Source organism: Sander vitreus, chromosome 14 (genome assembly GCF_031162955.1).
Source record: "Sander vitreus isolate 19-12246 chromosome 14, sanVit1, whole genome shotgun sequence".
NCBI classification, from domain to species: Eukaryota; Metazoa; Chordata; class Actinopteri; order Perciformes; family Percidae; genus Sander; species Sander vitreus.
Window position 1 is genome coordinate 22501 of NC_135868.1, and position 15000 is coordinate 37500.

Below are 15000 nucleotides of genomic sequence, written 5' to 3' on the forward strand. Positions count from 1 at the left end.
TGGCAGCAGCGTGGCCTGAAGACTTTCTGTCAGCTGATGATCCATTCTTGTGCATGGATGTTGTTGATGAGAGCAAACAGCAGGAAGGAGAGCTCTGTGACTGCAGCCATTCTGCTCCGAGGTCGACAAACACTGACACCACTCAGCATATAGTACACCAGCCCTCGTCAGCAGCTGCTCTTTTGTATCGTTGTTATCAAACATGACATCTCTTTAACTCATCATCAGAGAAACTTTGCATCAGCTCTCTATCCAGTAATCAATGTCCTTAACATGACTCTAAAACCACAGAGCTGGCTGGTCTTCATGCACACATTATTCAGAGAGGAGAGGAAACATCCAGAGATAAGAGAGAGTGCCTGTGTGTGTGTGTGTGCTGTATGTGTAAATATGTAGGGTGAGTCTGTATGTCTATGTGTGTATGTGTGCGTGTCTGTAGCATATTAATGTGTCGTATATATTTGTGTCTGTGCTGTCTGTATTTGTGTCGTGTGTGTGTAGCATGTGTCTCTGTGTTGCCCCAATATGTGTAATATGTGTCTGTGTCATGTATGTCGTGTATAATCTGTATGTCAGTGTGTGTGTCTATAATAGTGTCTGTATGTGTAATGTGCGTCTGTCTGCTCTCTTCATGTGTGTCTCGTCATAATAATGTCAGTAATGTCTATAGTAATGTATGTCTGTATGTGTGTGCACTCTGTGATGTAGTGTCTGTCTGTGTCTGTGTGTGTCTCTATGTAGTGTGTGTATGTCTGTGTGCTGTCTCTAATGTGTGTCTGTGTGTCTGTGTGTCTGTGTGTCTATATGTGTGCTAGTATCTGTACTGTGTATGTCATGTCTGTGTATGTCTACATATGTGTGTGTAGTGTGTGTATGTATATATGTGTATGTCTGTGTGTGTATGTGTGTATGTAGTATCTGCTGTGTCTGTGTGATATGATGTCTCAATGTATGTGTGTATGTCTGTGTGTATGTGTCTGTGTAATATAATCATGTGGTAATGTGTGTCTGTAGTCTGTGTGTGTGCTGTGTGTGTGTGTGTGTGTCTGTGTGTGTCACTGTGTGTTGTGTATCTGTGTATGTGTCTGATATGTCATGTTAAAGAGAGCACAGAAGAAGAGAGATAAAGGCAGATGGAGACAAAAAAGAAAGAACAAAATGAATGTTTCCACATTTCTTTCTTGAATAATGACTGTTAATTTCTTTCTTTAAATAATGACTGTTATCATCTTTAATTAAAGTCTCCGTGGCAGCAGCGTGGCCTGAAGACCGCCGCTGAATGAGAAGTTCATAAAAAGACAGAGACAGCGGCAATAAAATGACATTTCAATGAAGCGCCAGTTTCTCTCCCAGCCTGTTTCCTCTCCCAGCCTGTTTCCTCTCGTCTTCTCCAGAGTCACATTATCACTTTCATGTGTGTTCAGAACAGTTGCTTAAAGGTCCCATGGCATGAAAATGTCACTTTATGAGGTTTTTTAACATTAATATGAGTTCCCCCAGCCTGCCTATGGCCCCCCAGTGGCTAGAAATGGTGATAGGTGTAAACCGAGCCCTGGGTATCCTGCTCTGCCTTTGAGAAAATGAAAGCTCAGATAGGCCAATCAGGAGTCTTCCCTTTATGACGTCATAAGGGGAAAGGTTACCTCCCCTTTCTCTGCTTTGCCCACCCAGAAAATTTGGCCCCCCTCAGGGCCAATATGGCCTATATAAAAGAGACTTCAGATACAGTATTAGGGGACCACTAAGGCCTATATAAAAGAGACTTCAGATACAGTATTAGGGGACCACTAAGGTCTATATAAAAGAGACTTCAGATACAGTATTAGGGGACCACTAAGGTCTATATAAAGAGACTTCAGATACAGTATTAGGGGACCACTAAGGTCTATATAAAAGAGACTTCAGATACAGTATTAGGGGACCACTAAGGTCTATATAAAAGAGACTTCAGATACAGTATTAGGGGACCACTAAGGCCTATATAAAAGAGACTTCAGATACAGTATTAGGGGACCACTAAGGTCTATATAAAGAGACTTCAGATACAGTATTAGGGGACCACTAAGGTCTATATAAAGAGACTTCAGATACAGTATTAGGGGACCACTAAGGTCTATATAAAGAGACTTCAGATACAGTATTAGGGGACCACTAAGGTCTATATAAAGAGACTTCAGATACAGTATTAGGGGACCACTAAGGTCTATATAAAGAGACTTCAGATACAGTATTAGGGGACCACTAAGGTCTATATAAAGAGACTTCAGATACAGTATTAGGGGACCACTAAGGTCTATATAAAAGCATCCAAAGAGCACCATGTCATAGGTCCTTTAATGAAATGCCCGTTTCAACTCTTGAGAATTTGAGATCCAACTTTTGATAACGTGCTTTAGCGAGTTTCAAGCCTGTGTGTGTGTTTGTGTGTGTGTGTGTGTGTGTTTGTGTGTGTGTGTGTGTGTGTGTGTGTGTGTGTGTGTGTGTGTGTGTGTGTGTGTGTGTGTGTGTGTGTGTGTGTGTCTGTGTGTGTGTGTGTGTGTGTGTGTGTGTGTCTGCTGCAGGCGTGTGTGTATGTGTGTGTGTGTATGTGTTTCTGTGTGTGTGTGTGTGTGTATGTGTTTCTGTGTGTGTGTCTGTGTGTGTGTGTGTGTGTGTGTGTGTGTGTGTGTGTGTGTGTGTGTGTGTGTGTCTGTGTGTGTGTGTGTGTGTCTGTGTGTGTGTGTGTGTGTGTGTGTGTGTGTGTGTTTCTCAATGTGCTTTTGCAGCGTCTTTGAACTCTGTTGAATGGAAATCAGTGTGAGAACTGAAGAGCTTTAAATCTTCTGTACACACACACACACACACCTAAAGAATAGCAACACGGCATCGACCTCACCTGCAGCTGTGCATTGTGGGAAGTCACACAGCTGTCAGTCATGAACTCCCTCCAGTGTGTTAATCAGTTAATTCCTTAACGAGCTGTGAATTAACTTCATCCTGCTTTGGAACAGTTTTCCCTTTCCTTTTCCTTTTTTTGTTTTAAATATCAGTTAATGTGTTTGGCAGATGACATCCGCCTAATTAGGCCCAACCTCCCCCCCACTCTGCCCCCCAGACTCAATTAGCTCAAGACTTAATTGGACAAATGAACACAGGGTTTAATAGATGGAATTAACAGGTTCCTAATCAACCAAATTAGCTGTGGACTCTGAAGACGGGAGGCTGTGTGTGTGCGTATGTGTGCGTATGTGCATGTCTGTGTGTGTGTGTGTGTGTGTGTGTGTGTGTGTGTGTGTGTGTCTCTGTCTGTCTGTGTGTGTGCGTGTGTGTGTGCGTATGTGCATGTCTGTGTGTGTATGTGTGTGTGTGTGTGTGTGTGTGTGTGTGTGTGTGCGTGTGTATGTGTGTCTCTGTCTGTGTGTGTGTGTGTGTGTGTGTGTGTCTGTCTGTGTGTGTGTGTGTGCGTATGTGTGTCTCTGTCTGTCTGTGTGTGTGCGTGTCTGTGTGCGTTTGTGCATGTCTGTGTGTGTATGTGTGTGTGTCTGTCTGTGTGTGTGTGTGTGTGTGTGCGTGTGTATGTGTGTCTCTGTCTGTGTGTGTGTGTGTCTGTGTGTGTGCACGCGTGTGTGTGTGTGTGCGTATGTGTGTCTCTGTCTGTCTGTGTGTGTGCGTGTCTGTGTGCGTATGTGCGTGTCTGTGTGTGTGTGTGTGTGTGTGTGTGTGTGTGTGTGTGAGAGAGAGAGAAATGATTTCATCTGGAGGCAACAAACAAGAATTCATTTCATCAAACTGAACCATTTAACGATTTACCGTTTAACTTGCTCCATTCATGATGATGGTGATGATGATGATGATGATGATGATGATGATGATGATGATGAAGACATACCACATAACACCACAACAGAAATTAATCTTGCAGTCAGATTCGAAGCCGCTGAAGTTGGAGACAGAAGCCGTGAGAGCAGAGCGAAGTCTCGGTGACAGTGCCTGATTATTAAAATGAAGTGAGCTGGTTTGACCCTGTAGACGTCCAGAACAAGACCTTCTTCCTGGGTTCACTTTCTTGCTCCCGCCCCCAGACACATCTGACCAATAAGAGGAGGGAACATTCCTGCCCTCAGGCTCAGGTGTGCAGCACAAACTCTGCCTGAGCAAACTTCATGTGGACAAATCAATTGTTTCTATTATCAGATATAAGTTTCCATAAAGTCAGACAGCTCACCGTTGGTGGAGGAGTTTCTCGCTCTGATTGTGAAATGTGTGGGTGATGGATCAATGATGTCACTGCAGAGTCGACCCTGTGTGTGTGTGTGTGTGTGTGTGTGTGTGTGTGTGTGTGTGTGTGTTCAGGCATGTTAACCACTCACGTCTCTGTGTTTCTGGATGTGTGTTTTATCCTGAGCCAGCAATAACACAGCTGTCTGCTTCATGTCTGCGTTTTGTCTGAACTTATGTAACACCAGCTGACGACAGAGAAACTTACAGAGAGAGAGAGAGATAGAGAGAAAAGTTAAGGAGAAAACACAAGACTTTCACCAGGAAACAGGTGTTCATGTCCTGAAGAAGTTAAGGAGAAAACACAAGACTTTCACCAGGAAACAGGTGATCATGTCCTGGAGAAGTTAAGGAGAAAACACAAGACTTTCACCAGGAAACAGTTGATCATGTCCTGAAGAAGTTAAGGAGAAAACACAAGACTTTCACCAGGAAACAGGTGTTCATGTCCTGAAGAAGTTAAGGAGAAAAACACAAGACTTTCACCAGGAAACAGGTGTTCATGTCCTGAAGAAGTTAAGGAGAAAACACAAGACTTTCACCAGGAAACAGGTGTTCATGTCCTGAAGAAGTTAAGGAGAAAACACAAGACTTTCACCAGGAAACAGGTGTTCATGTCCTGAAGAAGTTAAGGAGAAAACACAAGACTTTCACCCAGGAAACAGGTGTTCATGTCCTGAAGAAGTTAAGGAGAAAACACAAGACTTTCACCCAGGAAACAGGTGTTCATGTCCTGAAGAAGTTAAGGAGAAAACACAAGACTTTCACCAGGAAACAGGTGTTCATGTCCTGAAGAAGTTAAGGAGAAAACACAAGACTTTCACCAGGAAACAGGTGTTCATGTCCTGAAGAAGTTAAGGAGAAAACACAAGACTTTCACCCAGGAAACAGGTGTTCATGTCCTGAAGAAGTTAAGGAGAAAACACAAGACTTTCACCAGGAAACAGGTGTTCATGTCCTGAAGAAGTTAAGGAGAAAACACAAGACTTTCACCCAGGAAACAGGTGTTCATGTCCTGAAGAAGTTAAGGAGAAAACACAAGACTTTCACCAGGAAACAGGTGTTCATGTCCTGAAGAAGTTAAGGAGAAAACACAAGACTTTCACCAGGAAACAGGTGTTCATGTCCTGAAGAAGTTAAGGAGAAAACACAAGACTTTCACCAGGAAACAGGTGTTCATGAATGTAGAGGAGTAACTAAAGTAACTAGTAACTAAAGTAACTAGTAACTAAAGCTGTAACAGATGAATGTAGCGAGTAACTAAAGTAACTAGTAACTGCAAAGTGAAACTAGTAACTAAAGTAACTAGTAACCAAAGCTGGAACAGATGAATGTAGTGGAGTAACTAAAGTAACTAGTAACCAAAGTAACTAGTAACTAAAGCTGGAACAGATGAATGTAGCGGAGTAACTGAAAGTAACTAGTAACTAAAGTAACTAGTAACTAAAGCTGGAACAGATGAATGTAGCGGAGTAACTAAAGTAACTAGTAACTAAAGTAACTAGTAACTAAAGTAACTAGTAACTAAAGCTGAACAGATGAATGTAGTGGAGCAACTAAAGTAACTAGTAACTAAAGCTGGAACAGATGAATGTAGTGGAGTAACTAAAGTAACTAGTAACTAAAGCTGGAACAGATGAATGTAGTGGAGTAACTAAAGTAACTAGTAACTAAAGCTGGAACAGATGAATGTAGTGGAGTAACTAAAGTAACTAGTAACTAAAGTAACTAGTAACTAAAGCTGGAACAGATGAATGTAGTGGAGTAACTAAAGTAACTAGTAACTAAAGCTGGAACAGATGAATGTAGTGGAGTAACTAAAGTAACTAGTAACTAAAGTAACTAGTAACTAAAGCTGTAACAGATGAATGTAGTGGAGTAACTAAAGTAACTAGTAACTAAAGCTGGAACAGATGAATGTAGCGGAGTAACTAAAGTAACTAGTAACTAAAGTAACTAGTAACTAAAGCTGGAACAGATGAATGTAGAGGAGTAACTAAAGTAACTAGTAACTAAAGCTGGAACAGATGAATGTAGGGGAGCTAAAGTAACATAAAGTAACTAGTAACTAAAGCTGGAACAGATGAATGTAGTGGAGTAACTAAAGTAACTAGTAACTAAAGCTGTAACAGATGAATGTAGCGGAGTAACTAGTAACTAAAGTAACTAGTAACTAAAGCTGGAACAGATGAATGTAGCGGAGTAACTAAAGTAACTAGTAACTAAAGTAACTAGTAACTAAAGCTGGAACAGATGAATGTAGTGGAGTAGAAGTAGAAAGTGACATGAAAAGAAAAGACTCAAGTAAAGTACAAGTACCTCAACATTTGGACTGAAGAACAGTAATGGAGTAAATGTACTTAGTTACATTCCAGCTCTGGATCCATATTATTTACACAGTATTTATGCTTCTGGAGGATCTCTCTTCTTTCATTATATTCCTTTATATTAAAACATCTCTCCCTCTCTCTGTCTCTCTCTCTCTCTCTCTCTCTCTCTCTCTCTCTCTGTCTCTCTCTCTCTCTCTCTCTCTCTGTCTCTCTCTCTCTCTCTTTCTCTCTCTCTCTGTCTCTCTCTCTGTCTCTCTCTCTCTCTCTCTCTCTCTCTGTCTCTCTCTCTCTCTCTCTTTAGGAGCCATTTTGGACTCAGTTCAGCTCGGGTGCTCCAAACACTGTCAGAACAAAAACAAAAGGCACAACTTCCGGTTAAGACCATCACAATAAAAGCTCTGTGTTGCTTCTTCCTCAGCTCTGGATCTAAGTGGAAACTAAACACTTAAACAATCTCTCTTTTGTGGTCAATACAACCAAAAACAGACATAAAGAGACACAACTTATGTCTGTTTCAGTCTGAAGGATTCGCTTCGGGGAAACAACTTCAGACTTGTAGCCAGCGAGCTACACACTGAAAATATCAAGTTATGAAGAAAATGTGGACGGAGCAACAAGTCAGACCTGCTGGTTCTTTCAGGGAATGATTGGAAAGATTTACTAAGAACATGTTTAGGACATTTCCTCTCTAACTGGGAGGTTTTGGGACTGATTGGTGGGATTGCTGTGGACGAAGTCCACACGGAGATACACTGGTAAGAGCCAATGAGGTTTAACCACGTATCAGCTCATTTAAATATCTCATGTTACTGTGTTGTGTCAACAGTTGACTTCATTTAATATTGTATATGGAGTTTTCTTTTGCGGGGTGCAGATGTTCCTTCCTGAGACTATTTAGCAGAGCCACCGTCGCTGCGTCCAGAGTTTAGCGCCGCCCAAGACCGTTGGGATTGTTTTAGGAAATGCAAACAACACAGAGGGTTTTATTCCTCCTATCCCAGAATACATCTGTGGTGTAGCCAGACCTTACTCCACAGCGCTGTGGAGGTAGAGCTGGCAATGTGAGACTACAGTAAGATCCAGAGACTGAAAGTCACTTTTGTAGTAGGAAGGTTGATCCTTTGTGTGTGTGTGTGTGTGTGTGTGTGTGTGTGTGTGTGTGTGTGTGTGTGTGTGTGTAACCCTATTTTAGCAGAGCATCGTGGCTCCATTCGGAGCTTAGCACCGCCCAAAATGATCGTGATTGGTTTAAAGAAACGTAAACATCACAGAGAGTTTATTTGTCCTATCCCAGAATGCATCTGTGGCTATGCCAGACTAGTGTTGTGGGCCCACCGGTTCCGGTTTTTATGATTGTCAAGAGCCAGAACACATCTTAACATGTTTAACTCTTTCTAGACTCTTAATACAGACTCATCCTGTCCTCTGCACATCCTGCACTAATTCATACTGCCTCTTCTTTCTTAATGTTTATATAGTTATATGTAGGTCCCTATGTGTTAGTTGTTTCTGCAGTTATTGTTTGTTTCATGTTTAATGTGTTAATGTAAGCACCAACAACCAAGGCACATTCCTGGTAAGTGCTACTGACTTGGCACTGATTCTGATTCTTCCCCTTTATGGTGGCTGCGAGCGTTTTATTTTGAAACCGGAAGCAGGTGATCTGGGGCCGGTGGGTGCAGCTTGACACCCCCACCCCGTTCCTGCCTGTCCCCAGCAGCCCCGAGCAGAGAGAGAGAGAGAGAGAGAGAGAGAGAGAGAGAGAGAGAGAGAGAGAGAGAGAGAGAGAGAGAGAGAGAGAGAGAGGAAGGACGGGGCGGAGGAGAGAGCTGCACCGAGCCACAGAGGAGGAGACACGGCCACAGGAGCGCTGGTCCGCGGGCTGCTTTCACACCAACAACCGGGACTCTTTTTGGGATTGTTTTCGGGGGATCTATCAGCGGGCTGAGAGCGCGAGGGACCCCGGACTGAGCCGCCGCTGCTATCCGCCCCGCATGGCTCCGGAACCGCGGAGAAGTTCTCCGTAGAACCTTGCGGGTCCGGTTCTTTTTGGAGGAGAAAGAGGCGGAGAAAGAGGAGGAGGAGGCTGCTGGCTGGATTATCACACACACACACACACACACACACACACTGAACACAAAGCCCAGTGGACAGCCCGGGCCTGGCTGGTGGTTTTACGCGGCGTCCCTCGTTAACTTTGTGTTGTAAATGTTGGAGGAGGATCCGGCGGACAGCGCAGCGGCGACCGCCTCCAACTGAAGGGAATATGTTTCTCTCCTGGCTGACCTGTGCACTTCTGCTGGGAACTTTATGTGCAGGTAAGCAGAGACACACACACACAGAGAGTGGGTGAAAGGCTGCATGTTGCAACACTGCAGCCTGCAAACACCAAACCCCAGCAGCAGAAACACAAACGGGAGCAAACATTAGGGAGCACGCTGTGTGTGGATCTGGCGTGGAAGCGCAGCCAACGTGTTGTGATTTTGGGATATTTGTGCATGTGTTTGTAGTGGTGTTGTCAGCTCCATCTTCCTGCGAATGAATCCCAATCCCCATCAGAAGCAGGTCTGTTACAAGTACACACTGAAAGGAATTTGCCTGGGTGGTTGGTGCATACATAAACAAACACATATTAAACAATAAATAGGCTACAGAAACAAATCTATACAACGCTTGTTGTTTATGTAAGAGAAAAGAGGCTGAATGGGCTGAGTCCAGATTGCAGAACGTGGAGGCTCAGCTGCAGGTTAGCTTCACTCAGCAGCCCAAACATGCAAACAATGAGTGGCTGGTAGCACGGGAACATGCAGCAGCCGTTTGGCTCTTCATGCTGCACCCTGGGTGTTGTAGTCTCTGGCAGCAGCAGCAGCGGCGGCAGCACATGGCGAAGCTAATGCTCATATTATGGAGGAATATTGACCCAAAAACGGATTTTATTTGACAGCTTCCAGCGGGGATCCAGAATGAGAACGTGCAGAGTGTAGCGGACTCTGGGTGGAGATGTGTAAACACTGTTTGAATTTAATTTGCTTAAAATATGCGTCCACAGATTCCGTGTGACCCTGATAATATAGGCCTATATATCCTATATTAATATAATAATCTCAACCTCGTTCTGGGTGCATTTATCATCTCGCTCGTGTGTGTGTGTGTGTGTGTGTGTGTGTGTGTGTGTGTGTGTGTGTGTGACATTAAAGGTGGGCTGAGGATTCTTGAACGTGTCCTCATTTTGCACCGAAATGTGCAGGAACACCTCGCTGTAAATGCCGTGTGAGATGATGCTGGAGACATCTGAGGACAGTGACTGAATGAGTGAATCTCCTGTTTTTTTTTTGGTGTGCAGGAATCACTTGAGTGCAGCCTGCATGTGTCCACTCTGTTGTGTTTTGGCTGCGTGAATGCGTACGCGTGCATGTGTGTGCGCGCTGCCATTGTTTGCTCAGGCATGCAGGCGGATCGATAACCGATGAGCAGAGCTCGAGCCTCCCTCAGTCAGAAATCACACATTCGTCTTTATTTATTCTCCTCCCTCCTCTTTTTCTTCTGCACGCGCTCCCCGGCGCCGTGCACGCACGTTTTTACTACAGTTTGGGGTGGATGAATGAAGCAGCTCGGTCATGTGGTCTGTAGTGAAGGCGAGGAGGCGTGTGCGCGTTGGAAAAAATACTCCGCGCACACACACAGCTGTCCTCTCAAACAAACACCACACGTGTTAACCCTCATGTTGTTTTTTTAAGTTTCTAGATCATAAATTTGGGTTTCTTTCAACCAAATTCCCCCGAAATAACGCTCTCCACTAAGGAAATGAAGGATCAGATCTCTTATTTTCATAGAATTTTGGGTGTTGTATTCTAACTGTAGTTTTTTTCACATGCTGTTGCAACAACTAGTAACGTTAGAACAACCACACCGGATCTAGCTAGACTGGAAACACAACAACAGGCGCGCCGCACACACTTGTTTGGGCTCGTGAGCCGGCCAAAGAGTAGTAGGCTAACGTTACGCTTTGAGTGGATGGCGAGCGCGAGACGCCGAAATGGATGCCGGTAAGATTCTGAATGGAAAGTTTACTTTTAAAAAGCTGCCAAATGGTTCCATTGACAAGACCAAAGAGATCTGTGTGTTTGGTCGCTATCATCGCAGCACGTCCAGTCTGAAATACCACTTGATGGCCAAGTAAACGGCTGATGACCAAGCACACAGCTGATGACCAAGCACACAGCTGATGGCCAAGCACGGCTGATGGCCAAGCACACAGCTGATGGCCAAGTACACAGCTGATGGCCAAGCACGGCTGATGGCCAAGTACACAGCTGATGGCCAAGTACACGGCTGATGGCCAAGCACGCAGCTGATGGCCAAGCACGCTAGCCGACGGCTGAGCACACGGCCGACGGCCAAGCACACGGCTGACGGCCAAGCACACGGCTGACGGCCAAGCTACACGGGCTGACGGCTAAGCACGGCTGATGGCCAAGTACACAGCTGATGGCCAAGTACACAGCTGATGGCCAAGCACGGCTGATGGCCAAGCACACGGCTGATGCGAATTCTCCGCCCCCTCGTCAAAGCCGTGACATCGTGTGAGAGATTATTTGCTCCAAGTAAGAATATTAGTGTGAAATTGAACACTACAGTTTATGTCAATGTTGTTTTCAATAAAAAAACATTTGCACAAAGCAAGCCGATCCACTTTTCCACGTTGATAAGAACATTAAAATGAGAAAGTAATGGGACCAAAAGAAATCAAGGGACATTTAGAATAGATAAAAATGTATTAATATGACATTAATGCGATTCAATATTTTAATCAGTATATGACAGTATATATATATATATATATATATATATATATATATATATATATAAATATAAAGGGGCCAATCAGGGCTAAAAGAAACTCAAAATAGATCTACAATTACAAATACTGTTAGTCTTTAAGTAAGTATGTAAGGAGGGAAGGAAAGAAGAAAAGAAGCACATAGGGAAGAAGGGAGGGAAGGAAAGAAGGATGAAAGAAGGGAGGTAAGGGTGTAAAGAAAAGGGAAGGAATAATGGAAGGAAGGAAGGAAGGAGGGAAGGGAGGGAAGGAAGGAAGGAGGGAGGGAGGGAGGAAGGAAGGAAGGAAGGAGGGAGGGAGGGAAGGAAGGAAGGAAGGAGGGAAGATGGGGAGGGGAAGGAAGGGAGGGAGGGAAGGAAGGAAGGTGGGGAGGAGGGAAGGAAGGAAGGAAGGGAGGGAGGGAAGGAAGGAGGACAGGAAGGAAGGGAGGGAGGGAGGGAAGGAAGGAAGGAGGGAGGGAGGAAGGAGGGAGGGAGGGAAGGAAGGAAGGAAGGAGGACAGGAAGGAAGGAAGGAGGGAGGGAAGGAAGGAAGGAAGGAGGGAAGGAAGGAGGACAGGAAGGAAGGAAGGAAGGAAGGAAGGAAGGAAGGAGGGAGGATTCAGTTTCCTGTCCCAGAGGAGAGAAGAAACGAGAAAATATTCACATTTAACAAGCTGACATCACACAAGTTTACCTGTTTTATCATGAAAATGACTCTAACTGATGAATAGCTGTTTTGTTTCTGACATTTTTCTCTCTTTTTTTACAACTTTTTAGTCACTTTTTTAAAGAGTTTTTTCTCCGTTTTTTGGGGCTTCTTTCAGGCACTTTTGGACCTTTTCTAAAACCCATCTAGCTCTTTAACAAATGCTGCAATCACAGAAGTTGTCAGCTGTTAAATGAATCCCTAACGACTTAGATAATGGATTAATTGGCGTGGAAGCTCTCTGATTGGTTCCTTTCAGACGTGTTGATACGATATATTTAGTCTCCTTTGTGTCGGACTCTTCGTGTCGGCCGTGAGTCTGAAAGTGTTTCTGTTGTTCAACGCTGCCCGACTCCCTGCAGAGGAGAGGGTGGGCAGGGTGCATGATGGGGGATGGGTTGCCCGTGGCTACGGGGCAAGATTTAAAGGTCCAGCGCCTGTTTTCCTTTCTCTGCTCGTCTCCCCTAAGATTGATGACACGGGGTCAGAGGGGGAGGAGAGGGGAGGTACCGGGGGAGGAGCAGAGCCGGGGGGAGACAGCTGCAGGGGGGCGATGGATTTATTCACCTGCATTAGCAGCTTTGAATGCAAACGTTGGCAGGAACGCTTCACAGCAAACCCAACTCAGGGCAAAAATGACGTGTGAATGTTCCTTCTTAAAAAAGCAAACGACAGAAATATCGAAAAAAAAAGACAGAAACGAAGGCAATTTTTACAGGCGCCTATACAGTTTTATTTCTTCTTTTTTTCTGAGGAATAACGTAAACAAATATTTAAAAAATATTGAAAACAAATGTCAAACTTCAGGAAAAGAAATGTAAAAAAAAAAAAAAAAAAAAAAAAAAAAAAAAAATATATATATATATATAAAAAATAATAATACATAAGGTGTGCCTAATAATAATAATAATTATTAATAATAATTATTATTATTAATAATAATACATAAGGTGTGAACATAAGAGGTGTGTGTGTGTGTGTGTGCATAATAATAATAATAATAATAATATATTTTTAAGTATCAATGTGGGGGAAAAAAACACGACAGAAACGTGGAGTCTAGAAGGAGTCAAATAAAACCTTAACGGAAACTGAATTTATTTATCACTTGAGAAGTGATCCGAATTCTTCCCAGAATCCCACATTCAGACACCCAGACTGGGGATGTTTTTGTCACATTTTTGTCCTTCTTTTTGCTTTTTTGAAGCCTTTTTCGCTGCCTTTAAACAGAGACCTACTACAGAAGTTAGCGTTGAGCATCAGCCAGGTTCATGTTTGTGTCTGTGTGTGTTTACAGTAACTCTGTGTGATTAATGGCTGCAGCTCAGCTGACCTGGTTTTTCAGCGATCGATAACGGCCCTGGGAGAGGCCTGCCGCTCTCTCTCTGTGTGTGTGTTCTGCTGTTAAGGAAAGAAGACGATCACATGTAGGAGAATAAACCGTGTGTTTGGGACGCTGCAGGCCGAACACACCAGGGCTCCATGATAATATCATATTACTTAAACAGATAATATAGTGTTTCTGCTGAAATACAACAAACTGCTTGTTGGCTTTAAAAGAAATGAAAGGAAATCATTTCTTTCTTTTATCGTACAAATTGAACATTGAATTGAAATAAAAGGCAGCACTAAAAACAGGAAGGACATTACTTTTTAAAGTGAAGTTTTCTGCTGATATATTTTCTTTCAGCTAACACAAAAGACTCTCTGAGTGTTTATTGCACCGGTTCATGTTGTGATGATGTGCAGCCCTAGTGAGGACTGTCCTGTTCTTGTGCCACATGTCAGTTACACGTGTGTGTGTGTGTGTGTGTGTGTGTGTGTCTGTCTCTGCGTGTGTGTGTGTGCGTCTGTGTCTCTGCGTGTGTGTGTGTGTGCGTCTGTGTCTCTGCGTGCGTGCGTCTCTGCGTGTGTGTGTGCGTCTCTGCGCGTGTGTGTGTGTGCATCTGTGTGTGTGTGTCTCTCTGCGTATGTGTGTGTGTGTGTTACTCTGCGTGCGTGTGTGTGCGTGTGTGTGTGTGTGTCTCTGCGTGCGTGCGTGCGTGTGTGTGTGTGTGTGTGTCTCTGCGTGTGCGTGTGTGTGTGTGTGTCTCTGCGTGCGTGCGTGCGTGTGTGTGTGTGTGTGTGTCTCTGCGTGCGTGCGTGTGTGTGTGTGTGTGTCTCTGCGTGCGTGTGTGCGTGTGTGTGTGTGTGTGTGTGTCTCTGCGTGCGTGTGTGTGTGTGCGTGTGTGTGTGTGTGTGTATATCTGTGTGTGTGTGTAGGCTAACCTGGCCCTGCAGGAGGCTTGTCTGGTCGCTCAGACTGAACTCTCTAAAGAAGCAAATATGACGCTAAAGGAGACTTTTTTCGTCGAGAGAGACAGTTGTAAAAGAGACGGAGAGAGAGACAGTTGTAAAAGAGATGGGGAGAGAGACAGTTGTAAAAGAGACGGAGAGTGAGACAGTTGTAAAAGAGACGGAGAGAGAGACAGTTGTAAAAGAGATGGGAGGAGAGAGACAGTTGTAAAAGAGACGGAGAGTGAGACAGTTGTAAAAGAGACGGAGAGAGAGACAGTTGTAAAAGAGAGGGAGAGAGAGACAGTTGTAAAAGAGACGGAGAGAGAGACAGTTGTAAAAGAGAGGGAGAGAGAGAGACAGTTGTAAAAGAGACGGAGAGAGAGACAGTTGTAAAAGAGAGGGAGAGAGAGAGACAGTTGTAAAAGAGATGGGGAGAGAGACAGTTGTAAAAGAGAGGGAGAGAGAGACAGTTGTAAAAGAGATGGGGAGAGAGACAGTTGTAAAAGAGAGGGAGAGAGAGACAGTTGTAAAAGAGAGGAGAGAGAGACAGTTGTAAAAAGAGACGGGAGAGAGAGACAGTTGTAAAAGAGAGGAGAGAGAGAGACAGTTG

General features: G+C 44.1%; 1 protein-coding gene across 1 annotated transcript in view; it reads left to right on the plus strand.

Moving 5' to 3' along the window:
* Positions 1-8325: 8325 nt before the first annotated feature.
* Positions 8326-15000, plus strand: part of LOC144529324 (activin receptor type-2B-like) — a 26754-nt gene continuing 20079 nt past the window's right edge. The window contains exon 1 of the mRNA XM_078268335.1: positions 8326-8905. Within this exon, the coding sequence (XP_078124461.1) occupies positions 8854-8905 (52 nt within the window). The 5' untranslated portion in view covers positions 8326-8853. The remainder of the gene's footprint in view (positions 8906-15000) is intronic.